The sequence below is a fragment of the Adiantum capillus-veneris genome, chromosome 22 (assembly GCF_014529385.1).
Source record: "Adiantum capillus-veneris isolate H3 chromosome 22, ASM1452938v2, whole genome shotgun sequence".
Classification (NCBI taxonomy): Eukaryota; Viridiplantae; Streptophyta; class Polypodiopsida; order Polypodiales; family Pteridaceae; genus Adiantum; species Adiantum capillus-veneris.
In genome coordinates, this window is record NC_140952.1 from 19835806 (window position 1) to 19863028 (window position 27223).

Here is a 27223-nt window from a genome sequence, read left to right on the forward strand (position 1 = left end):
TGTACCAAGTCTCTCTTGATGGGAGAAAACTATAATACAATTGCCTATTGGAGGGGGGACCGGCTTCACATAAATCCGGTCCTCAACTGTTGTCATGTTCTCTAAACTCTCTCTTTCGCAAAAGTATTGTTCATGTCAAGTTAACTAAATGCTATTTTTATGTTGTTACCATCAATTAAGTTCACCCGCTATGCTCACAAAGTAATTTCACGAAAGTACTTTCTCTAATTTCCGCTACTCTCAAAGTTAATAGGCCATTTCCATTACATGTGATACCATAAATTAGATTTTGATGGTGTTTGGGTGATGATCTTGTGATGTGTATGCCATGCGTTGGAAGAAACACATCAAATTAGAGAATAATGATGCAATGAGATGGAAACATGTTCAACATTCGCTTTCAAAAATACTTAATACTTGAATGGCAGGCCTCAATAAAGTCTTACTTCACTTCTAGCCTTGTTTTGTTTAAGGGCAATGCTCCATAGGCTAGCCTTGGACGAAGTGGAAACGTGAGTTGATGTTCATAAGAGACACGAGAGGCAGCGTCAGCTTACAAACTGCGCGAGGGCGACAGAAAGCGTGCGTGGTGGAGAGCACTCACAGGAGAGCCATCCACGGAACAGGAGATGAACCCATCAGTGGCAATGCTCACCAAATTGCCCTTCTACTTAAGCAGTGTGGCTCTCCCCGAAGTCTCCCTGATGGCAGGCTTCTGCACTTCCTCCTCATCGAGCATTCCTTTGATGCCATTCCTTTGTTTTCAAACCGCCTGCTACGCATGTATGCTCATTGTGGGTCCCTGTATGACTCTCGCAGATTTTTCCACAGCATGGATCCGAAAGATCCACACTCGTGGCGTTACATAATCAAGGCTCATGCCTCCAATGTGAATGATTCCTTGCATCTATTTCAGCAGATGATGATGGAGGGCTTCTTACCTATTAATTCCACACTTATGAGCCTCCTCGCTGCATGCTCAAGCGCATCTAACCTTGTCCATGGCATGCGTATTCACGCTTGCATTGTCAGCAGCGATTTCTTTTTGGATGTGAATGTTGGGAACAGTGTCATCAACATGTATAACAGTTGTGAAAACCTAAGATTTGCAGTTGAATTTTTTGATGATATGCCAGTCTATAATGTTGTCACGTTTAACACGCTGATTGCAGCACTTGTTCAGCACAATAAAACTGAGGAGACTCCAAAACTCTTTCGTCAGATGCAGCTACAGGCAGTGAGTCCAAGTGATGTCACATTCATTTCCGTAGTCTCCGCATTCACGGCACTTGGGCGACTTGGTAATGGTATGGAGATGCATGCTCTTGCTATTTGTAGTGACTTTGCATCTGATGTAATTCTAAACAATGCACTTTTGAATATGTATGGCAAATGTGGTAATCTTACTAATGCGGAGAGATTGTTTTGGGCAATGCCCTGCCGGGAAGTGGCCACATGGAACTGTATGATTACGTCATATATTCTGCACAAAAGGAACCAAGATGCTCTGCAATTGTTTTGGCACATGGAGGCTATGGGCCCTTTGCCAAACAATGCTACCTTTACCAATATTTTCTCGGCATGTGCATGCAAAGAGGCCCTTGCTGAGGTAAAGCGGTTGCATTTGTGGGTTGTGGGGGCAAAGTCTGAGACAGATGTTGTTCTTGGTACTTCTCTTGTGAATACATATAGCAAGTGTGGAGGTTTGGAAGAAGCGATGCAGGTTTTTAGGCATATGTCTTCCTGGGATGCAGTTCTATGGAATGCTATGATTGAAGCACATGTGAAGGTGTGCAAGAGCAGGGAAGCCATTGAACTTTTCGAAGAGATGCAGTTGAAGGGCATAACCCCTACCAACGTTACATTCATAGTGCTTTTGGATGCCTTTGTGACCCTTGAAGAGAGCAAGCACATACATGCTCTGATTTCGCGTCATGGTGTGGACGCAGACCCATTAGTTGGAACGGGCCTTATCAATATGTACAACAGATGTTGCAGCTTATGTAATTCTCGTGAAGTGTTTGACAACATGCCAGACCATGATGTGTTCTCTTGGAATGCCTTGCTTGCAGGTATCTCTAGGCATGGCTCCATCAAAGAGGCACTATGTAAATTTCAAATGATGTTGTTTGAAGGAGTCATTCCCAATTGTATCTCTTTCATTAATCTGTGCGATGCGTGCGACAGCAGTTCAGCTTCCAAAGAAGCAGTGTGGATTCATGCTCTAATTGCGGCTAGCAATCTAGAGAAAGACGTCTATGTTGTAAAAAGTGTTATCAATATGTATGGGAAGATTGGAGACCTTGAGGAGGCCCACAGAGTGTTTGAAGAATGCAATGAGCGTGATGAGATTACATGCAATGCAATGATTGCCACCTATTCACAATCTAGCCTTACCATGGAAGCCCTATCGATCTACAGACAAATGCAAGCTGAGGGCATTTTGCATGGCAGATTTACTTTGGTTGATCTCATATCTGGGTTTGTCAATGCAGAAACTATATCCGAAGGGAGGCGGGTGCATGCGACAATTGTTGGAGGTCCATTTGAAGAGGATGTGACAGTGACAAATACCTTTTTGAATATGTATGGAAAATGGGGCACATTAGAGGAAGCTCGGATACTTTTTGAGAGAGTCCGCAAACAGGATACTCAGACCTGGAGTGTAATGCTTGCTACTTATGCTCAGCGGAACAAAGGCAGTGAGGCTCTTTTTACTTTTCAAAGGATGTGTCTAGAGTGCATGCTACCAGATAGAGTCACGTTCATCAGCGTGGCATCTGCTTGTGCAAGCCAAGGTTGCATAGCTGAAGGCAAGCAAATGCATGTTTGCATTTTAGAAAATGACTTCAGGACGGATCTGAACCTCTCTAATGCTCTTATCAGTATGTATGGCAAGTGTGGAAGTGTGAAGCATGCATCCAAAGTCTTCAACAATTTGCAATCATGTAATGTCATATCATGGAATGCCCTCTTGAATGTGTATGCTTTTCATGGTCATGGCAAAGAGGCCCTCCAACTCTATTCTAGGATGCTGCAGGACAATGTGGTGCCAAACGATATCACATATTCGGTTGTTCTTTCTGCATGCAGCCACGCCGGTCTTTTGAAAGAGGGACTTGAATGTTTTATCTCCATGGGCCAAGATCGTGGGGTTAAACCGTCAGAGGAGCATGTGAACTGCATTATTGACCTTCTTTGTCGAGCAGGACTTCTTGATGAAGGGGAGAGTATTGTCAAGAGTTTCCTTTCTCAGCCCACGTCTGTCACATGGACAATCTTGTCGGGGTGTTGCAAAATGCATTGCGATGGTGACCGAGGGGAGCGGGTTGCAAGAAGCGCCTTACAGTTGGAACCAAGCAACAGTAGCCTCTATGTGCTCTTGTCAAACATCTATGTATCATCAAGAAGCAGAGTGAAAATGATGAATCAGAGGAATGAGAATATGGCAAGTCATAATAGTGACCTTTAATATGAAGAAGAGGATCTCTCTCTCCACAAGATGCCATGTGCATCATAGCATAGTGGATGCTCACCACATTGACAACAATTAACTTACCCAGTTCAGTAAAGTCTATTAATCCAGCCAAGGCACGGAGAGCACTTACTTGATGGCTAAGGCACCTTGTAGAAAGCGAGGAGTCCTATCAGAAAAAATGGATCTGGTTGTTACATTATAAAGTGGCATAACCATATTACAAGCAAGGTTCATCGCCATACAAAATGTCATAACCATAACCATACCCATAACAAGTGCCTCAAGAAAAGTATGTCAAATTTTACCTCTGGCACCATAGCCATAGATAACCATAATGATGAGAAAAAAAAGGCAAAAAATGATGCTAAAAATGAAAATCATATTCATGAAAAGTCTCAAAACATAGAATAGAATCATAACAAGCCCAAACTTGCATTCACACCTCAACATTGCTCAACACCTCTCTCATTATGCGGATGCCATCTTAAAAGTGGACAAGCTTCAACAAGTTCATGGATTTATTAGAGGCCTTAATCTTGAGCTTAAGTAGCATATCAAGACACAATCCAAAAACTTTAGAAGATGCCATAATTCAAGCCAATAATCATGATGATTCCAACAATGAAAAATCATGCTTACCATCATTTCATAAAGGACCATGCACAACAACATTGATAATACAGGTGCATCACCTCATGTCAATACCAAGAGGTGGTTTCAATCTACCAATACAAGTGAGCAATCTAAGAGATCCAAGGGGCCTCGTGTACCTCTCTCTAGGCAAGATTCTGAGAGATCCAAAAAAGAAAACCTTTGTTTCAATTGTTTATCAGGGACTCCTGCAAAAAAGGATTTTCCCAAGGAAAAACACAAGGTTTGAGAAAGTAGAAAGTAATGCACATGATAGTGCAGCTACTCTCTAAACTCTTCGTTGAAGTATGCTAATGTGGAAGTTTCCTATATGGAAGAGGTTCATTAATTCTATTTGACTACTTCTATGTGGCGGTCAGCCCTTGGACCACATGATCTTGTGTGGATATTATAAAAGGGCACAAGTAATTTTGATGGATAACGATGCATCCCACAATTTTCTTAATTATAAGTTAATGAAAAAAAAATCTTCCATAAACTCCCAACTCACATCGTTAGAAGGTAGCATTGATTAATGGGCACGGAGTTGCTTTGAGAATACAATGATATCTTTCATAATTATTTACTTGTCAGTTTATAACCTACAAGAAATGTACAACATGACATAGATGTCGTGCAAAGTAGTAAACATATAAGCAAGTTGTTTTATTGGCCTAGTCATATAAAGAAGCAGCTGAGGTAGAATGAAAGCTTGCATATTACTTTAGCAAGGGTTTCATTCAACCCAGTTCTTCACCATGGGTTTCTCCTATGTTATTGGTGAATAAAAAGAAAAGTACTATGGTACACATGTGTAGATTACCATGGTATGAACATGGTTGCGAATTAAGAGGGTAGATGAAGTTTTTGATTAATCACGTGGACCATGCTATTTTACAAAAAATAGATTTACATTTAGGATATCATCAAGTATACATAAGACTTGTGTACATACCCAAACTTGCCTTTCGCACATGATCCCGGTAGTACAATTGTTTGTTTATGCCATTGGCTTAACTAATGCCTTAGCTTCATTTATGAGACTTATAGATAGTGTTTTAAAACCAAACTTGGGCAAGCTCGTTATCATCGTTCCTAAAGACATCCTTGTCTATAGTGTTACAAAAAAAAGCATGTACATTATCTTCAAAAAGTGTTTCACTTACTACATCAACACAAGACTCATGCCAAGGATAGTAAATGTGATTTTCTCAAGACAAACGTGCACTACCTTGGTCCTATCATTTCAGCAAATAGTATAGAAATGGATGCCTTCAAAGTGGATGCTATTCTAGAATGTATACTATACTAATTTGAAAGAACTTCAAATTATTTTATGGTTGGAATATTTCTACCGTAAGATTGTTCCATACTATGGATAACTTCTTGTTTTCCCTATGATCGACCATTTGAAAGGCAAAGGAGAAACTTTCTTTTGGGGAGAAGGTCGATAATTGAATTTTCACAAGCTCAAGAAGGCAACTTTAGCAACCGTGCCTATACTTGCTATATAAGTGATCCACTTAAGCCATTTGTTCTAGAAATAGATGCTAGCGCTAATTTTAGAGCTATTGGTATAGTTTTACTCCAAGAGGGAAGACTAGTGGCTTTTGAGAGTAGGAAGCTCAAGAGTGCACAAAAATTATTTAGAACCCTATACAATAGTTTCACGCTTTGAAACATTATAGACATTATTTATGCAAACCTCAACTTGAGATTGTGTCAAACCATGAGAGCAATAAATGGTTCGTAAATAAGAAATATTTTAAGGGTAAAATGGCGAGGTAGACTGAGATTATTTATGCAAATCTCAACTTGAGATTATGTCTGACCATGAGAGAAATAAATGGTTCACAAATAAGAAATATGTTAAGGGTAAAATGGCCAGGTAGACTGAGATTCTTCAAGACTATTATACTCGACTATGGTATAGAAAAGGTCGACATAACATTGTAGTAGATGCCCATAGTAGAATGCCAAACATTAGTTTCCTTTTATTCATAGAGATAGAAAGTGAGTCTTTATTCTCCTTAAAAGGTAGATGTAAGCATGACAAGCATACTCCAAGATGTGGATCCATGTTAAAATGAGTAGTTCTTCTCAAACCAATGCTAAAAATGCTTCTAGTTCCTCCACACACAATATTATTCTATCGAGTGTTGAATTGAATCAATGGAAGGATTTCTCCACTAAAGATGGGTACCTACTCCATAAAGAGAGAGTATTTTAGTGATGAACCCAAACATTTGGCACCAAATTTCATGATTGTACAAGTGCAAGGTGTCCAAACATAAGCACGACTTGTAAATTCATAAGAAGATAATTTTACTAATCATGTATACATAGACATGCTCAAGTGTATGTCTTGCACTATCAAAAGTGTCAAGTTAATAAAGCGAAGTGCTTCCTAGCTACAATTTGAAACTACATTCCAAGGAGATGACTCAATTCGGGTTATTGGCAACAGATCGACCAAGATGTGTAAGTATATACCAACAAAGTCTATTTGTGAAGTAAGTCTACAAGCTTTACAATTATTCTAATAACATAGTAAGTGATCTCAAAACATCTGATCATCTAAAGATTGATGGAGAGACAAAAAGGAACAATCAAGTGCAAGAAGATATGCTATGAGCGTATGTCAAAGCCAACAAAACCAACACAGTTTTACCCTATGACTTGCTGAATAACCATTCCCTCATACAATTGGGAAGATTATCTCCCTATTCTTGAATTTTATTATACTAATAAGAAAACACATAACTACCAAGTGAAGTCCATTTTTCGTAGGTATGACTTTCAACCTAAATCACGTGTGTTAGAGGACTTAGCCACCACAAAAAAACTTTAACATGTCAAGGACTTCCTAGAAGATTGTATGGATATATCTCACGTACTGCTCACCAAATTATTTGGAAAGCTCAAGATTGGTACAGAAAGTATGCAAACAAAAAGAGACATCATGTTACTTTCAAGGAAGGTTATGAGGTCTTTTAGAAGTTTCCAAAACATTCCAAACATCTGGAAAATAGACCCACTCCTAAGTTATCTCCACTATATTGTGGCCCATTTAAAATAATCAAATGAGTAGGAGAAATGGCGTACAAATTATCTCTTCCATTCAACTCTTGCATTTATCCCATATTTAATGTAAGTCATTTATGTTAGCACTTACATAAAAAAGACAATGTTGTTATTTCATGGAACTTCTTAGTTTAGTGTATAAACCCAAATAGATCATGGATAACCATGAGTGAAAGACATGGCATCATGTTCATCATAAAGTGAAAATATAGACCTAACGAAGATGCCACTTAAGAAAACAGTGATGTTCTTAAGGAGAAATTTTCCACCTTTGCTTTCGATGATGAATTTTTTTTTTCAAGCGGATAATGATAGTGGCATGTGGCACCTATAAATAAGGGGTTGGATGGGAGGAGTGCTAGGCCATTCTTATCCTTACCCTTTAAACATTTTTAAAACCCTCCTAGTTTTGAGGTTAAAAATTTGAAGCATTGATCGATAGTCACACTTAAACTTGTGCTAGTTTATTTCAGAATAAGCTTACAATGTAGCCAATTTCTTGAAATCAATGATCCCATGCCCCCTCCAAAAATGGCGATTGAAAGATGATTTTGCTTTCTTAGCATTCCCTGAATAGGAGTCTTACTAGACTGTGAGTGATGGTTTTGTCTTTACCTTATTTCACTAGGTGGATTAGGTCTTTAAGTTTATGAATCTAATTATAAGGCCACAAAGAAAACGCCCTAGTTTAGTTATGCTATGACCTCATATGTTAGACCAAGTTTTGCTCTAGAAAGACACAAATAGTTTTTGAATCATTAGGTGATGTTTTATAACGATGGCAAAAATTTCATCCCTAGAAAATGACTAAATTAAGCAAAAGAAACCATGCCACATAGTAGACGTAACTAATTTTGTTGCATGCTCGTTGTCAACATGACTAAGACAGTGACATGCATCCCCTTATATTGATAAATAACAAGAAAAAGAAACAAAACGTTAGAAAGATTGGCCTTTTCTTGTGCAACCATCAATACATTACACGTGATTGATATAAACACCACCAAAAACATCCAGGTTATGCAATGTTGTAGCCTTGCTAACATAAAAAATAACAAAAATAGTGATCAAAGATACAAATCACCTACATGATTTGAAGCATGTGGGTTCATTGAGGGACCCATGTGGGGGGATTAGCCTTTGTCCTTATCTAATCTTGTCTCCTCTACTCTCTACCTCTTGCACATGTGTGCATAGGACTCTAGTATTGGATGTGCATAGGGAACAATCTCTCTTCCTCTCCCACACCCTGGACATCATAAATGCCCAAAGGTGGGACATAGAAATTGGATTTAGTGGGATTATCATCAATTTCAAGTTGAGATTCACCCATTGAGCACTATTTTTTCACAATTCCCTTAATAATTTCTAGTTTGACAATCATCTTTCTAGAAGTCTTCAAACTTAGACTTTGCTAATGCAGAAATATGGGGAAAATAATGAGTGTGTACTTCCAAAATCAATTACCAATTGAAATGATTACCTAAGTAATTAGTTGGAGCTAAATGATGTTTTGTATAATTTGAGTTTGCTCTTCCTCTTTATCTCCAAGGGTGGCCTCTTCACCATGAGTTGCAACTACCATTCTACATATGCAACCTCTAGCAATTCCTTCCCCTTTAGGGTCTTGGCTCCTTAGAGGGATTTGACTAGGACAAGAGACGGTGGCTAGTACACATCCTTGAGGTCTAGTATTATGGGACTACTCTGGTAATGGTCCTCATTAAAAGTGTATTGTACTTGAATTTTTATCAATAAATTTTTCTTTTATGCAAGGCCATTATTCTACATTTAGGAGCATTCTTAAGTGTATTATTAATTAGAGATTTATTCAAGACAATCAATTTTGAAATCAGACATTCTATACGCAAATTATGTTAACTCTATGATTTATATCTAAAGGAATAAAGAGAAGGTTCTAGAGGCCTTACCTTTAGGAAAGTGGGTGTTGAATATTTTTTGGCTTCCGGATAACCAAGGGAAAAGAACTCCAAAAAGATAGGCTAATGTAAACTCCTAGCTAAAAGTAGAGGTCGCCTATAGTTGACTACATGAAAAACAGTGACGCAAGAAACTTGCAGTAAAAAATAGTGAAACATGAGGCAAGGATCCGAAAAGCATGTGCCAAGAATAATGCACCCCAGAATCCTATAAAGAGAGATAGAGGGTGAGCATTGAATGGACAGAGAGCAAGAGCAAAAAAATTCTGTAGAAAAATTTATATGCGACGGTGAGGGCACGCCATTTTGACACTGCCCCCTTCACTTTTCCCCATCCTCCACTCCCTCCAAGGTGTCTGACCAAGGCATAGTCTTTGGCATACTATGCAATAAGGCTACAATGAATTTGTTGGCGCCATTGGTTGTGTGTGAGGGACAACCATTTACCACAACTCAAAACTTCCCTGGAGGTCACCAATCCCAGTACTATTTTGGCCAAAGAGAGCATAACCACAAAGTAGCTAATAATGGATTTAAACCTCTTTGTTGTCTATATCTTCAAAATAATATGGGATTAAGCTTAATTTTCTATCTACCTAAGCTAAACCATGTGAAAAATAATCATACAAAAGAACATCTAGGTTTAGCTAAGCATGCATGTATGTGGGTGTATAATGGGCATATGCACTAATTATTAGGAGTAGAATCCATTGTTTTGTGTGATTTTATTTACCACAATCACCCTACATGTTGGTATTATTCCTCCTTAAATACCCTTTTCCCGATCACTTGAATGTGGAGTGCGAAGCATGGTTTCCTTCCTACATAAGGTCGTGTAGGTGATAGGAGGTGTTTCTAGATAAATGGATACATAAAACTTGCACTAGAGTCATATTAGTATGTAATTTATGAATGGTTTATAAGTAGATCTTGTTTTTGTAACTAACATTCACATGGTTCGGATGGATTCTAGTATTACACCCTCTCTGTGTACTACGTAAGAGATGCCCTACCAAGGAAGAGAGCGCAAAGCTCCAATGACATTGTGCCTAAACCTCCAGTGAACTTGCAACCTGTGGCGCCAAAAAGTGAGATTGTTGGTGGCCATTCTTAACCGCTGGTTATTGTTGCACCCGCTCCTATTTTTGTAAGTCAATTTTTAGTTTTTTCATTGTTCATACATAAGTTGTCTTTAAACGGGAAGCCTAGGATATCCTAAATTGATCAATAATATGATTATCATCACAGGAGACAAGCATGTGTTTTCAAAAATTAAGGTGAAAGAATTGTTTGGAAAAAGAGTTTTGATCTAGGGTAAATTTGTTTGATCACTATAGAACATTATCCCTAGAAAAGGAAGTTATTGATAGGGCATGCTCTTATCAAATGGAGCTTGCGATAAGCGAGGAAATACCACATCTAACAGATAATAAGCTATGGTTAGCAGCACTTGCATCTTGCGATGAGCAAGTATCCCTAACAATTAATAGCAGGGAAAGTTTTGATTGTTGGCTTCATAGTTAGTGAATAAGGAAACCTTTGCAGAGGCTCTTTTGGCTAGATAGAGAAAGTCCGCGGGTAGTAGCAAACTCACAAAATTGGATAATTATTTATGTTAAAATATAGAACTATCTTCATTAGACCCTGTTTGAGAAAAAATTATTTGGGTGATATTTGAAGGGCTATATGAAAGAACCCATGCCCGAATTTAATAAAGGAACCCTGATTGTACATGTAAAAAAATGTGGTGATAATTAATAAACAAGAGGAATGCGCGAGTGCGGTGTCGAAAGTGGGAGACTAGTATTTAAATGGCACTATGTCTACGGATGGGTGAACCCAATTAGTCGGGTACTTTTCACAAGTCTACCTATTAGTTAAGAATAAGTATCATATCACATCTAGGACTTTATGAATGGAAGGCGTGCCTCTTAAACATGGAAAAAAGGCATTGTTTATAGATCCTAGGTTTGTCAATGAGATTTTAGTTTTGCAATATAAGATCTAGCTCCCATTATAACCTTTGGGTTATCGACTTGGCTTGTGGTGTATGACCCTTACATCCACGACCATGAAGGATAGAGGACTTCCTCTTTTCCATTGCTCATATCCGTACTTCTTCAAATTGGAGTTAGGTGTCATCAATGGAGTTTGAGAATAAAGGAAGGCCAACTATCAAGTCACCTCAATCTCTAGGTTGAGGACCTTACAATTGGTATCAAGGATTTAGCTACTTGAGACACAAAGAGGTCACAACAAAAATCAGTGTCAAACATCATAGTTATAGAGATGTAGTGTGAACCCCGGGGGAAGACTTAAACTCCACAAGTGATTTGGAAAGCAAAGCGCATATTTGGATGTACGGAGTTCTTGAGAGTGTAAGTCTTAGAAAGGAAGATTGCATCCTAGAGCGTTCAGTAGAAGATGAGACATATATTCCAGAGCCTTTTCCAAAGGATTTATTTGAACCCTTTGGATGGGATCAAATACTGGAGACTCTTGATGTGTGTGGGAATGAGGCGACCCTGAATAAATTTTGCGATGAATATGGGCATGATATAACTCCCTTATTTATGATAAAGGTGTTGACGGAAGATAACGAAGTTTGTGAGTGTGAAAGCAGAAAAGTTTAGACAGATGGCTACGACTTAGAGCATGATGCCAAAGTGAAAACAAAGGAAGCAGAGCAACCACAAGAATATGTCATCATTGACATACCTGAAGAATCGACAAAAGCTGTTTCAAAGAAGTCCACTCCAAAAAAAGTACAAATGAAAGTAGATGAAGAAGAAAAGCTTCCAAGTTCAACGGCATATCTTCAACAAACGCAATATCAAAAGAAGAACAGGGACAAGGAAGAAGATCGACTGTCTCCTACAATGATCAAATTTAACATATGTGGAGAAACAGGACTCAAAATCACATGTTCAGCTGTGATGGATCCAAAAGAAACAAAGAATCTAATGACTTATGGAATGTGGATCATGATGCAAATAGCATGAGCTAGAAGAAACAGTTTACACAAGTTCAAAAATGCCGATTCCTAGCTTCGGAGTGGCAGAAAGGCTGTACTCAAATTGAGTACCGGGGAGTATAAGGATACATTCCACGTAATCGACTCCCATCACATCAAAGAGAGTCTGGTCTTGACAGAAAGCTGGAGGAACGTCTTCTTTTGACAACAATCAAAAGCCGCATCAACAAAACCATCAAAAGCCCCAAAAGCACCTCAGTCAATGCAAAAAAGGAGCAACCAACCATCATTGAAAAAGGTAAAGCAAAGGTAAACACTGAATTATATCAACCTCGCTAGACGACTTTACCTTCAACAAGCTTCCATCAAATTTCTCGTGAAGCCTCAACATTAAGAGCCACATCACCAACAATGCAATGGAAAGCAAAGCAAAAAGTCTATCAACCAAAGTTTCCATCACAAAAAAAACATCCAAAAGAAGCCAAAGAATTTCAACCAAGTGTTGGTATCCAAAGAGCACATCAAAGTCAAAGACCCAGTTTGGATACATGAAGCACAAGTTCAGCCTCAACAACAAAAGGTGACAGGGTGGGTAGCATCCAATGAGTCAATCACTGCTCAAGGCTACTTTGAAGGAAACATTAATGTTTGGGCCAAAAAGCCTAAAGTAACAGCCTGGATGTACTCACCTCAAGAAATAAGTTCTACAATGAGCGAGCCAAGCTATCAACGGAATAAAAATAACTCAAGCGGGAGAAAGAACAACAAAAAAGGACAGAAGAAAAGACCTTCCAAGAAAGCAACACAACAAGTATGGGTACCAAAGTCAAACTTCAACGAAGCTACCCAACACAAATAGATGCAGCAGTGGATGATTCCAGTTAAGCTACTTGAAGCACAAGGATTTGATGAAGATAACACTCCAATATGGTTACCAAAAATTATAGCTCAATCTAAAACGACGAAGAGAAATCAAGAAGCACCACAAGGCTCCACCCAAAGGCACACAATCAATAGGCAGATCCAACAACAAGTCACCATGAAGCGTGCTACAATCTCCAGATGGATACCTTGTCATCAATTACAAAAGCAAGTCTTCTACAAAGGAAATCATCAGATCTGGCTACCGAAGCCTAGTGTCCATCAAGTCATCGAGCAAAGGAGCAAATGCAAAAGACGATCACACACGAACCAAAAACAAGATGGGTTCCAAAATCGCTAAAGAAAATTCAATCACAAAGAACCCACATCTTTCAACAACCGCTTCTCATGCGAGATAAAGCAAAGGCTACATCAGTCACACAACAAGCAAGTCAAGAGGAGTCAAAGTATGCCAACCTACTCGACAAAATGGTGGCATCCAAAGACCAACACAATGGAAGAGGCCTAAATTTCTAGAACTTATGGAATTGGGTTTTTGGCCTTGAACAGGTAAGTCCAAGTCGCCATTAAAAATACATGGCATAAAAGTCAGAATCGGGCAGCTAAGCCACTAAATGAGCGAGGCATTAGTCCCAAAACTTCATGTAATATGCTCTGTGGTGTAAGTGTCTTAGGTATTCTAGGTACTGCTCAAGCTGGAAGAGTTGATCATAATTACCTTGTGTCGCTCATGCTGGTATAGGTGAGCATAAGACTCAAAGTCATTGTAGTATAGTGGTAAGTGAAGGAGGAAGTCCACAAGACACTCACGCACTCAGCACAATGAGATATGAGTGGAGAAGCTTCTACATCGAATACCCTTCTTGGAAATGTGGAAGCTATTGAGACGTCCTTTGATGTCACATGTGCTACATTTGTTCCTTGAAGCACCCATCAACTCCATCTCTTACACTACATGCTTTTGTTTGACAAATTTCTCATAAGCATATAGAGTGTCCCATAATTGGCACTTGCATTAGGCACTCTTCCTTTGTTTCTTCCAAGCACTCACCTTGCATGACAGATACTTCAAGTGGATTTTCTCAACTCCAATAAGAGCATATACCAAAGGCACTTTTTTCCCACCGGGTTTTTCCCCTTTGGTAATCTAGGTTTTAGACCCTAATCTAGAATCACATCATCTTCTTGTATATATTCCTTGTACATCAGCAATAAGGAAATGTCTAACCAAATCAATCGACAACGACTTGGAGCAAAACCTACAGGTCTCCGTATGCTTATCAGGAGCATCTTTTATCTTCAAGGCGACAACAAAGCTCCATCAAACAATGGCAAGTCAAAAAATGGCCTAAACACCAACCAATGAAAAATTCAGCAAGCGAGCTATCCACAACAACCATACGTAGCTCACACGGTGCTTCAACATTGGTGACCTATTTCAGACAACTCAAATTGTAGTGGACCTTGAAAGAAAATCCATCATAAAGTCCATGCCCCAAAGAGGATCAGTTCTACAAGCTCAAACACATCAACATCCATCTTCATGGTGGCCAAGACTGGCAATAAAGTGAAGACTGTGCAATGAGTTAAAAATTTGTCCCGATAGTCAAAGATCAAGTCATGTATCAACAACATGGTAGATATGAATCACTCAAGGAAGGGGGGAGCGTCATCAACGACAAAGCACTTCCCAAGCTGAAGTCCAACCTTGAGACATAGCTGAAAACAACCCTATGACAAGCCTACACAAGGTCGTGTCAAGGGACGACACGATTTAGGAAGGGGGGAATGTTTGAGGACAAATCCAGTGGGCGCCCACCTGGCCGGACACGTAGCCGGACACCACATTTGTACTTTAATAATTGTCCGAACTAGTGTAGTGACACTCTATGTAAATCCTAATTCTAGAGTAACAGGTCAATTCCCGGAGTTGTAATGATGTCATGATAATTGTAAAGGTCCATATGAGCCGGTCACTGGCCATTTAGAATGCCCTAGGTATAAAGGTCAATAACCTTAATGTGAAAGGAGGCTTATCTTTAGAAGAAGTGGGAGCTCAAAAAACGTGCGCTCAAGCTACGAGCTGCTCCAATTTGTAATCGATGTAACTAATGAATGGGTAATCAGTTTTCAAATCTGAAAGTTTCATTGTGTTCCTCTCTCTTTGCTCTTTAATTTAAGTGTAAGCATTGTAAGTTTTGCTGTGGTTCGCGACTACACGTCTGTGAGCTATAATTGCAGATTTGAGTACTTAAATCGTTGTTTTTAGTCATTTTGACCATAGGAGAGTGTTCTTAGACCATAGGACGATAGTTCTGGATAGTTATGTTGCAATTTTCAGGACCTTTTTCATGATGGATCGTGATTTTAGTACCTTGTTGGATTGCGACCAGACTTGCTAGAATAGTGCCCCTAGGTGTCCTAGACCTCCTCCTAAAGTTTCATTGCATTTCGAGTCCGTTCGAGTGCCGAAATGGCGTGATGACCTAGAGCTGTGAGAAAGGACATAGGCAGATTTCGCTAATCATTGAGTGTTGGTTTGCTTGTAGAGTTGTTGTATTCGCTTGTTAAGGTTCACTTCGTGAGATTGACGATCTCATAGGAGTGAAAGCATGTTAACCTGTCGCACTTTTTGTGCTAGTTAGCAGTTTCAAGTTAGCACATCTTCAAAAAGTTGGGCGTCCGGTAAATTTTTTACAAATAATATCAAAATTTGTCAGAGGTTGTACATTTGGATTCCTTGTTTCAAGTGCTTTCTATTGATATATCATATGGCATAGATCTTGGAGATGTAGCTCAAGTTATTGTACTGGTTAGCACATGTCAAAATTGTGCTAGTTAGCATTGTCCGGGACATGAAAAAGCATGACAGGTTAACATGCTTTCACCCATAGAGTTTCCATGCCCCATCTGAGTCACTTTCCGTGAGTATTACATTATATTAGTGCCAGAAAGCTATGCTGCAGACGTCCGTCGCGGCGACCCACTAACACATGCCCATGACTGTCTTGGGGGGATGGGAATCCAACGTTGCCAACCAGTGAGCCATAAACCGCGACCTTGAAGCCACGGACGAAAGTGTGTGCACCGATGACCTTGTAGTTGCAATGGGAGGAACTGAAGGTAGGTGATGATTCATTGTTAACTGAGTCAACGTCAGTCAACAAAAGCTGCTAAAGACCAAAGATCAAAGACGTACTAATGCACATTGAGGATGAATACAAAGAAGCAGTGAAGATTGGAGTTACACACTTTTCATATTTTCCAAAATGGCCATGTACAGTAATTTCTCCAATTATTTAGACATTGTGATAATTGTAACGTGTTACGGGTTCAATAAGAGTTCCATGTAAAGCATAGGTTAGTTAGTGTACCTAGGTTGCAAATACAATAAGTGTGGAGCTTTAAAGATCTTGGGTGCCAGACATTACACGTTTTAGACCTTGGCTAAGGTATAAAAGCCAACTTTGTAAAGATTTTATTAAGTTTTGGATAAGAAATACACAGCGTGAGCTAACGGCGCTCACTCCTCTCCTTCTCGCGCTTCCTACTCCCTCCCCGGTTGTCACATTGCAATTGCGTTTGTTGCATTGCAACCGTAGGTAAGAGCTCTACGCATTAACGTAAACACATCACAGTATTTCGTAGCTTTTGGCATCGCCGACCCACGGCCTAATTTCATCATAACTAGGAATTTACACTTTCAAATAAAAAACTAAGCATAGGCGGGGTATTGGGGCATCATTGCTAAGCATTTAGATGCATTATGAGTCGAAAACGACTAGGTCAAAAATCCACTACTGTTAATAATCGCGATTTTGGAACTTGACCTAAAGTGGGGTTTGAGATCATAAGCATGTGTGCTTAGGTCTTACAAACTTGTGCTAGAAGTTTCGTTACGTTTGGATGTCATCTGATGCTGTAACGGATGTGATTTTTTTCCCGATGAGCGATTAGCTTTTGGTGATTTCAGTCACTTGAGTGTAGCTTGAGTTAGATGCGAGAGATTGACAACCTCTTGTAGCCTCTATGCACTAGTCGAGTCAGCTTCGTCCCATGGTTTGACAAATTAATCGTGGTTCTCGCTAATACTACAATAAGATAGGATAGTGAGGTTAGATATGCGTCCCACATTTGGCGCCGTTGTCGGGGACGAATAGATCTAAACTAGGGAAAACATGAGCGTCTTGTGTAGTTGTCCATTAACTTCCTCTAGGTTCACCTAGAGTAAAACTTTCTTTTTAGAAACCGCATAACATAAGATTGTCATCTTTTGCTGTGTAGAGGTAGCTTGGAAGTAATTGTACTTGTTGAGTGCCTTTAGGATTGTAGGATTGTAGAAATAAATTAGGATTTTAAGGATGATTGATAGACGAAACAAGTCTTAAGATCAATGCTCAGGAAACCATAAAAACAAGAAAACGAGTGTTTGTGGACACTTTTCACAACCCCATTGAATGAGAATCTAGGAGTAGGGTAAGTAGGATCCGAGGTGGATTTCGGAACACTGCTCACTCCAAACGAATCATTTGTGAGTTGTTTATGTGAAGTTACAGAGTTTCACATCTACGGCTAGAAATAGCAGAAAAAGACTCCGAACCAGTCAATCCAACTGGACAGTAAGCCTAAAAGTTGTATGAACGAACGCGTAAGCTCAAGGACACTTTGAGGTAAAAATTTCAAGAGTTGGCCAGAACTCAGATTATTTACTTTTTCTTGATATTTTAGGTCAAAGTAAGTTTTGACTTGATTCATAGGCTCGAAATTAATTATGAAAAGACTGTCCATTGAAAAAGTTTTAAAAAGTGTCAGTTTTGGGCCAAAAGTTAATAATCACGATTATTACCTTTCAAATCAGATTTGACCAAAGTTCATGCCAGTGACTCATTACATGTGTACAAACAACTTTTGTAAAGGCACAAAAGATTTGGATCACCAAACTGGATAAAAACTACAATTTGTACTGACTTTTTGAAACTTGAGTGTAAATTGGAGAAAAATTTATCCAAACTTGTTGAAATTTGATATATAGGCTTATTATATTCATGTGATAAACATGTGTACATGATCACTTGACCAAAAAGATGCAAAAAGTTGCTAGATATAAATAATCGCAATTATTTACATCTGCCCCATTTTTCAACTTTTTTGACCAAGTCAGCATATCACTAGTTTTACCATGTTGTAATAAGCCCACAACCAAATTTGGTAAGATTTGGATCATTGGATTGAAAATTGTGACCAATTTTGCAAAGTCAGTCTGTGGACAGAAAACTGATGGCCATTTGACCAAAAGTTGTCCAAACTTGATCAAACTTGGCTAGAGACCTTAACTTGAGGTGCTTAACAAGTCTGTGTCAAGATTGGAACAAAACTTGCAAAAAATTAACATAAGTAAAATCACGATTATTTACATCTGCTCCAAGGTCATACCACAGTATATTTGGGCATACCACAAGGTCAAGCACATCAAGTAGACCTCATAAATCCATTTTGGTGAAATTTGGATCACAAAAGTGAAACTTAAGCCGGATTCTTGAAATCAGAGTCTGCGTACATGAAACAGTTGATAAACTTGATGAATCTTGTCCAAATTAAGTTTTAACTTGACCTAGAGACTCAAAATAGATCATAAAAAGACTGTCTAGGAAAAAAGTTTTAAAAATTGTTCATTTTAGGTCAAAAGTTAATAATCATGATTATTAACTTTTGGCTCAAAATTTATCAAGGTTGATACCAGAGACTCTATGCATGATTACAAACATCTTTTGTGAAGGCTCATGAAGTTTGGATCACAAAATAGATCAAAACCTTGATAAAAACTGAAATATGTACTGAATGTCGAGAACTTGAGTGTGACTTGGCAAATCTTGTTCAAATTCAGTGAAACTTGACTCATAGGCTTATATTGATGTGTTAAACAAGTGTGCATGCTTAGATGACCAAAAATTACCAAAAGTAAATAATCACGATTATTTACTTTTGAGGAAAAAAAGTTCACAAAAAAAAGTAGTAGATATTCACAATTATTTACATTTGCTCCAAAATTGAGAAATTTTGCACAACTGGGTGAAAGGTGGGCATGGGAACTCCTTCGACACCTAGTTTATTTTTTATATGACACATATTACATATATGTGTGTAGTCTTTTGAAAAGGCACCTGGAGATATGAGCTGCCGGATACTGGCTATGAGACCTTTTGTATATAAACACTTCCTTTTTGTATATGAACTAACAATAATATATGTTGTAAATATATTGTATGTACACTATGGTCTATTGAGTGTGAGTCTCTCTCTCTTTTCTCTCTCTCTACTATGTATAGCCATGGCTTTCCCAAGCTTCAAACCACCTTAAGCTCTTTGCACACACCACCCGTTCCTAACAACTGGTATCAGAGCTTGGTCGGCTTCCGGCTTCCATCCCGAGTGTGTATCCCTACCTTGAACCAAACCTTTGAAGCTTTTGAGTTTGAAGCTGTAGGAGAAACCGAGCAGCTCATCAAGCAAGAGAAAATAAAAAATAGAAGCAGAGAAGTGGTCCAGAGAACCACGAGCCCAATCGGAGGGCAATTTCCTTGAGCAAGGCCAGAGTCGGGCAGCGCCATTCCAAGGCGGGGGAGCACACACAACGTGTAGCGAGAGCAGGGCAATCCAAAGGAGAAATCGGGCAACAAAGCATCACATCACACACAATTGGAATTGGGTAGCAGCACGAGCGGAAAATCGGCAGCAATTTGAAGAGCCGAAGCCGGGCAGTGGAGTGCGCATTGAGCAGGTCCTGACCAAGGAGGATTTAGAGCCGGCAAAAGACCATTTGGCAGAGAGTTGAGAAGGAGCTTATAGGCCGTAATTGGGCAGAAGGGAAAGAGATTGGTGCGCATATAACACACACACACACACACATTTTGTGTGTAGTGAGCTGCAGAACCAGCGCTAGCGAAAGACACACACACACACAAGCCCTTCATCATCCTGCTCAACACAGCCTCAATCAGCCCCCACAGATTCAAACAAGAGGCCAAGGCAACCCATTCTGCATCTTCAGTTCATGCGAAGTGCTAGCACCCCATCACTCAGAGATTGGACGGATCCTGCTCATTTCGACAGTAATAACAGATTTCGCCAATTCATTTGTTTTGTTTTAAGCCTTGACCTTTAATAAATTGAAAATAAAGCCTTGTTCTCGCCCCATCACTCAAATACATTGACACCGAAATGGGTTTCCCACAAGCAAGAGTTACATAACAGCTTTGGGCTCAGTCCTACTTATCCGAAGCTTGCAAAACATCATTGCTTCAAAAAGGCCCTTTCCGAGTTTCACTGCTTTACAAGTTTTCCTAAACCAAGAGCTCTTTTCAATACTTTGCAAGCTTGAGTTACTCAAGAGAGCTATCCAGCTAGCTGAAAGGAAGCTTGGCTAAGCAAAGCACCACATCAAGCTATGAACATTATTCTTGTATAAATTCAAAGCGTCCCTTTTTGTTTCTTCAGGGCTTTAGTGAAGAGGAGCTTCTCAGGAGAGAAGAGTGACTTCACAAATCTAAATTACTAAGCACTCACACTTGCACTATTTTGTAAAATTGGGCAAGACACTGCCATAGAGAGATTCTCTCTATCGGTAAGACCAAGTCCCTGGTAGCTTTCACAAGCGTTTGCACCATGGAAGAGAAAGGAATCATAAAATTCAATGGGGAGGGTTTCCATACTTGGAAAACTAAGCTAAGAGGATACTTAATGAAGAAACATTATGAGCCGTAGTAAAAAAATCTCTCAATGATCATGAAGGCACACAAACCAGGGCTTCTACTGCACTTAATCAAGAAAAAGATGAGCAGGCACTTGGCATTATAATTACTGCACTCCATGACAATTATGTACATTTTATAGATGAGTGCACACATGCATACGAAGCCTGGCGAGTTCTAGAAGAGAATTTTGGAGCTAAAGCAAAACGAAGTAAAGTTAGCTTGAAACGGCAACTTTACAAACTCACTATGCTCGAGGGGGAAGACATAGCCAGTTTGGTCAATAGGCTTAAAAGCATGATTACACAACTGACCTACATCCAATGCGAAGTAGAGGAAGACGACAAAGTTGCAGTCCTTCTTAGTGCACTTCCTTCCAACTATGACCATATAGTCACAATTCTTGAAGAAAAGGAGCCAACTCCAGCACTTCAAGATGTGGGAAGCTCACTTCAGGCAGAAGAAAGGAAGTAGAAAATTCCACCTACACCGACAAATGGGGCTTTTCTAGCAAGAGAAGGTGAATCATCCATAGATTTCATATCATCTTCCAACGTCCGAAAATGCTATGATTGTGGTAAAATGGGTCATATAGCTAAAGACTGCTATATCAATAAATTTTGTAGCACTTGTGGAAAGAAGGGGCACCCTACTTCTAGGTGCTATTCAAAAGTTCAAGATAACAGCGTCAACAATAACAACAAAGGCAAAAAACCAATGAGAGGAGAAGCACATATAGTCCAAGAAGAAGAAACTGAGGATGAAGGAGAAATTTCTTTCGTTACAAATGTACTTTGGAGATCCGTTTCTACTCTCTCTAGTTCAAGGGGAGGTATTTTTTCATCCTGTGTGGATAGATCATGTCATCCTGTGTGGATAGTGTCATCCTGTGTGGATATTTGGGTCTTCAGTGTGTATTACATGCCCAAGGGGAGGGTTGAAAGGTGGGCATGGGAACTCCTTCGACACCTAGTTTATTTTTTATATGACACATATTACATATATGTGTGTAGTCTTTTGAAAAGGCACCTGGAGATATGAGCTGTCGGATACTGGCTGTGAGACCTTTTGTATATAAACACTTCCTTTTTGTATATGAACTAATAATAATATATTGTATGTACACTATGGTCTATTGAGTGTGAGTCTCTCTCTCTCTCTCTCTCTCTCTCTCTCTCTCTCTCTCTCTCTCTCTCTCTCTCTCTCTCTCTCTCTCTCTCTCTTTCTCTACTGTGTATAGCCATGGTTTTCCCAAGCTTCAAACCACCTTAAGCTCTCTGCACACACCACCCGTTCCTAACACTGGGTATACCACACGGTCAAGCACATCAAGACTCCACAAATCAAACTTGGTGAAATTTAGATCACAAAATTGAGACTTAAACCAGATTCTTGGAATCAGAGTCTACGGACACTAAACAGTTGATAACTTGGACAAATCTTGATCAAACTCAACCAAACTTGTCCAGAGACCAAAACAAGGTAATTACTTGGAAAAAAAATCCTAAAAAGGTGTAAAAACTGAGAAAAGTAAATAATCGGGATTATTTACTTTTAAGCCCCAGAAACAAGATTTTGGACTTTTGAGCTTGTACAGTGCTAGAACAACATAATACAAGGCCACTTTGGCAAAAGTAGTCTTATCAAATCCGAGCAGAAATTGTTTTGCTAGGAGACAATTTTTACAGAACCAGGCGACATGGACTCATCTCGAGCTGAGAGTTCAAGTACAGTAGAGCAAGCCAGTAGCAGTGGTAACACAAGTACAAGTGCAACAGAGCATATTTTACAACTATATGGCTACAATGGGGATAAAGTCTTATATGCAAATTCAGAAGGCCATAGATATCTAATGAGCAGCAAAAGCAGCACAGGAGCCAAGATCTTATTGATCAAAGTAAAGCCAGATTTAGAGAACTCCCAGATGTTCACAGACTTCAGTGGAGCCATGTATTGCAAGCTCAAAGATGAAGTGCAGATAGAAGTTCAGATAGTCAACCCGAGTGTTTATCCAGAAATCTGCACAAGCTAGCAAAACATACAATTAGTGCATATGCAATCAGGGTCATTGTACATGGACTACAGTGGTCAGATCTATAATCGAGAACCATAAATGAAATATCCAACAAATCAACCAATTGAAGCCAGTCTAATCAAAGAACCAAGCCAAAGACGGTACGAAGGTCAAGATGGAGCATTCAACATCTTGATGCTTAGTGTTTTAAAAGAAGATGCCGACAACTTGGCCAACATAGAAGCAAAAACTTCTCAACTAGAGCTTGACATGACAAAACCAAATGAAATACCACCAGCCATGGTGTATTGCCCAGAGTATGGACGAAAAGGTGGACATTTTTCTGAAGATTGTCCAAGAAATCCTGGCAACAGGGACATATCAACCTCCAAGCAAGGTATAGAGAAAATTGAAAATGTGAATCTCGATGTAAGTGCATTTAACTCGTCACTTTTAATGCAATCAGATGATTCTGCATTACCATTAGAAGCATCGGTTAAAACACTACAAGTACAAAATCAGCATTAAGATGCACAGGCACATGAAAAGCTTAAAATTGATTCTTTGAACAACAACTTCTTGCATGAATTTAGTAAAGGTGTCGAGATATCACCAAAGGGTGAAAAGACTGTTAGGTTTGAAATGATTCTGCATCCACTTCCACAAGTGTGCAATCATTCATGAGTCTAAAGGATACATCATACAGAATGATGTTAGCTTTATATGGTACACATAATTCATATGCATACTATATATGCCAAAAAGGGAAACTATACAAAAAGGATCAACCAGTGTTTGAGTGGCCCACATACCACCTCATAGAAGTGCGTCCAGTGATAGATCAGAAAGGATGGTTCATTTCAGAGGAAATAATATAATATAGCCCATCCTCTCTAGAGATGAAGGATATTACCCGAGTGAACCCAGAAATCTGTTCAGAGCCAAATTCTCCTCCATTAGAAATCAAGCTTCAATGTTGTGACCAAACGAGCATATACTTCGACCAAAACAATCGTAGATATAGACGAGAGTCTAACATCTATGATGCCTTGGGTCTTGAAACCATAGAAGCTCATATCATAGGAGACCCATGGGATAGACAATATCAGGACAAAGATAATGCTATCTACAGCTTGACTTGGGAAATAATTTTTTATGTTTCACGGAGATACATAGGAAACTATGCAGAAGGTTTACAGATGCCAAATATCAACAGTGCTACCCAAAGTGTACCTTCACAATCTCAAAAGGTGAGACTCAACCAGAGGCAAATAGTTTTGAGCTCTCACAACGAAGCAAGCTATAGTGATCACCCTAGGAAGGGGGGAGCTGCAAATTCATTAAGCTCAGCTCTAGTACCAAAAAATGCTACACCAGTTAGAAGCTCAAGAACTTCTAGTCAGCAGACCCCTTCAAAGCACAAACCATTGAAAGATCATATGGTTGTTGGAAGTTTTCCATTGACCCAGAAACCATCAAAATCTGCAGAAAATTTCTTCTATGAAGATCATCGGGGACAAAAGTTTCAATTGATCTCCACAAGTCAAAGTCAAAAGCCGAGAAATCTCATAGTGTTCAAACAGTTGCATGAGACCAAGCTCGCATATGCATATCAAGATGTACATGGTAATGAATATTAACAAGATCATGATCTGGTACAAACCCCATGTGGATGGTACGACTAAGTCAAAGACTATCTAAAGATGATGCAGAACCTCAAGCTGCCAGAACAGGTGACAGAAAAGTCAAAGTCAGTGGGAGATAAAGTCCAAAAAGCTACACAAAGGTCACCACCAAAATCTCCTCCAAAGAGACAGATTCTGCTAGAAAGTACAGTGGATCTATTAAGATCAAGCGTTACCCAGATGCAGGAGGAAAATGCTCAATAATTGCAAAAAAGTGCAATATCACAGCCAATGGAGCCAACATCGATTGAAACAGGAGATCAAAGCAAAGAAGTTGAAGATGAAGCTCAAAGGACACAATCACTCTTGAGATGATCAAATGCAACATTGTTGGTGAAAACGAAGAAAAGCTGTCCAGAGAAGTAAAGCTAGATTTTCAATTAGACAAGAACCTGATTCCCTTTTCGCACTTGGAAAAGATGTGGCCAACCACAGCTAGGAGATTCTCCTAAAATTGTGAGCATATCAGGAGACAAATGAGCAGAATGCTGGGGAATCATCTTCACCACCATTGAAGTAAGTTCACAAATCATCACAGCTAAATTCTATGTGATCACAGCAAGAGATATGCCAGAAGATATCATAATGGGAATGCCAATTACCAAGAAGATGTTAGAGACACAGAATTCAAACATGACAGGGTCATGATAGACATCAAAGAATGAAGACCAAGACTAGTCACCCACGGACGACAGCAAAAAGTCCTCAAGCACAGTTAAAATGGAGACTAATATCAAACCAGATCTTATTGAAGATGATCCATCTCCATCAAAAAAAAATTCAGAAGAGCTTAAAGCAAATCAGGCAATAGCAACCACGAAAGCTATTGAGCAGAGAATGCCACCAAGATAAGAAGTAAAGAAGTTTAAAAGTGCAAACAACCAGGAAGCAATAGGAAGTCCAAAGATACAGACATTGCCAGTCAAATCAGCTGATACAAGCCAGATTGGAACACAAAGTCTCAAGCTACTCTCCATAGAGACACAATCAGATCAAGATGAGACCATGGAAAAAGCAAAACAAATACAAAGATCTTCAATAGAACCAACAATGAGAATAGCTATAGTTCTCAGCAGTACAAAAGGAGCAAGTGTCAGATGCAATGCTCTACTGGATAAAGAAGCAAAATACAATATGGTTGTAGAGAACATCCAAAATCCATGCAAACATGATAGCAAAACAATGAGAAGTTTGCATACAAGTAAAAGAGAAATGGTTGCTACCCTTAGTATCCAAAATTATGAAGAGGATGTAAAGCTTCAGATGAAGCCTTCAAAAGAAATGCTTGTAGATGTCATCCTTGGACATCAGTGGTTAGACCAACACAAGGCCTACAAAGAAGATACAATGCTAATACTCTCTTTTCCAAGAGGTAGCCAACAACATTTACAGGTACCGTTAATGCTAGATTCAGAGTTGTAGAAGTCACAAGAATCAAAGACAAATATTACAGACAAAGGTAAAGCTAAAGTGGACTTTCCACTGATTAGCAAAGAAGGTGTGACATTATATGCCTCTACATCAAAGAACCCTAATGGATTAGATTCTTCAAGCAAGTCATGCTTTCAAAACTTCAAGTCAATTGCTGACCCAACTGAAACCTCTAAGGAGACACCCAGAAAAGAAAAGATGCATTAGCCAAAGTACTAAAGAAAGCAAAGGAAAGTCAAGAAAGTGTTTGTTCTGAGCATTTTAATCAAAGTCAATGATCCGATTTGGGTTAAAGACGGGAAATCAACACAGGAAGACAAACACATGGGATGGATAGCATCACACTGGAGCTTAAAGTAACAGGAGTACTATGAAGGTAACAGACATATATGGGTACCAAAACCTCAGGTAAGGGCATATGAAGTAACGTCAAGTCCCTCCCAAGAAAGAAGGCCCACAAGGTATCAATCTCGACAATATCTTAGGATACCGAAGAAGCAGGTATACAATAGAACAACATCGAAGCATGCTAAAGGCTACCACAACTCACAAGAGGATACAGAACAAAGAAGGATCTCAAAGAATGTTCCTCTTGGACAAGGATTCTATACAAGTTATACCAAGATTTGGCTACCAGTCAACCACAAGCCAACTGCAACTACACCAGACCTGCATGAATATCTCAAGAGCTCAACAAGACCTAGAGCTCAACAAAGGTCATCAAGAGATTTGGATTCCTAAGTCTTCCAATGCTCCTAGTCAAAAGCCAGATGTCGATAGCCAACAGAGGCCTACAACAACATCAAAGACTCCTATCAACAAGCCCAATTGGAGAAGCAAACAAGTAATGGATTCTTCACAGTCAAAGAAGGATAACCCAACCAACACGAATGCAGATTCAAAGATGATAAAATAGGTATGGCAAAAAAAACCTTCAATGCCAACTTGGTCCTTCACTAATCCTCTTTTTGAAGATTAAATCTTACTTTTACTTGAAGAAATGTTTGTAGTAAGCACAAGAATGTAAAAATTCAAGTCACTAGGGTGCAAAAAACACTCTTCGGCATAGTCAAAGTCGGGCTGTTGAGCCATAAATGAGCAAAGCATTAGTCCCAAAGCTTCAAGTCATATCAAACTATGTGCTAAGAGTCGTAGTTATTAGACCTACGCTCAAGCTGGAAGAGTTGAGCATATCTAAATCTTGTTGCTCATGCTGGATGAGATGAGCATAAGAGTCGAAGTCTATTAATTTACAATTGGTTGAGCGTCGTAGAGTCCAACACTCACGCACAGTGCACAGTAAGATGAGAGCACATATCCTTGTCAACGAAAACCATTCTTAAAAGGTGCCAACTTG

The 27223-nt window shown here is 39.3% G+C and overlaps 1 protein-coding gene across 1 annotated transcript; it reads left to right on the forward strand.

Annotated features, from left to right (window-relative positions):
* The first annotated feature begins 480 nt into the window (after positions 1–480).
* On the forward strand, positions 481–4212 carry LOC147428995 (pentatricopeptide repeat-containing protein At5g27110-like). Its single transcript, XM_086495434.1, has one exon. The coding sequence runs from the start codon at positions 521–523 to the stop codon at positions 3470–3472; it is 2952 nt and encodes a 983-aa protein (XP_086351560.1). The 5' UTR covers positions 481–520; the 3' UTR covers positions 3473–4212.
* The last annotated feature ends 23011 nt before the right edge of the window (positions 4213–27223 follow it).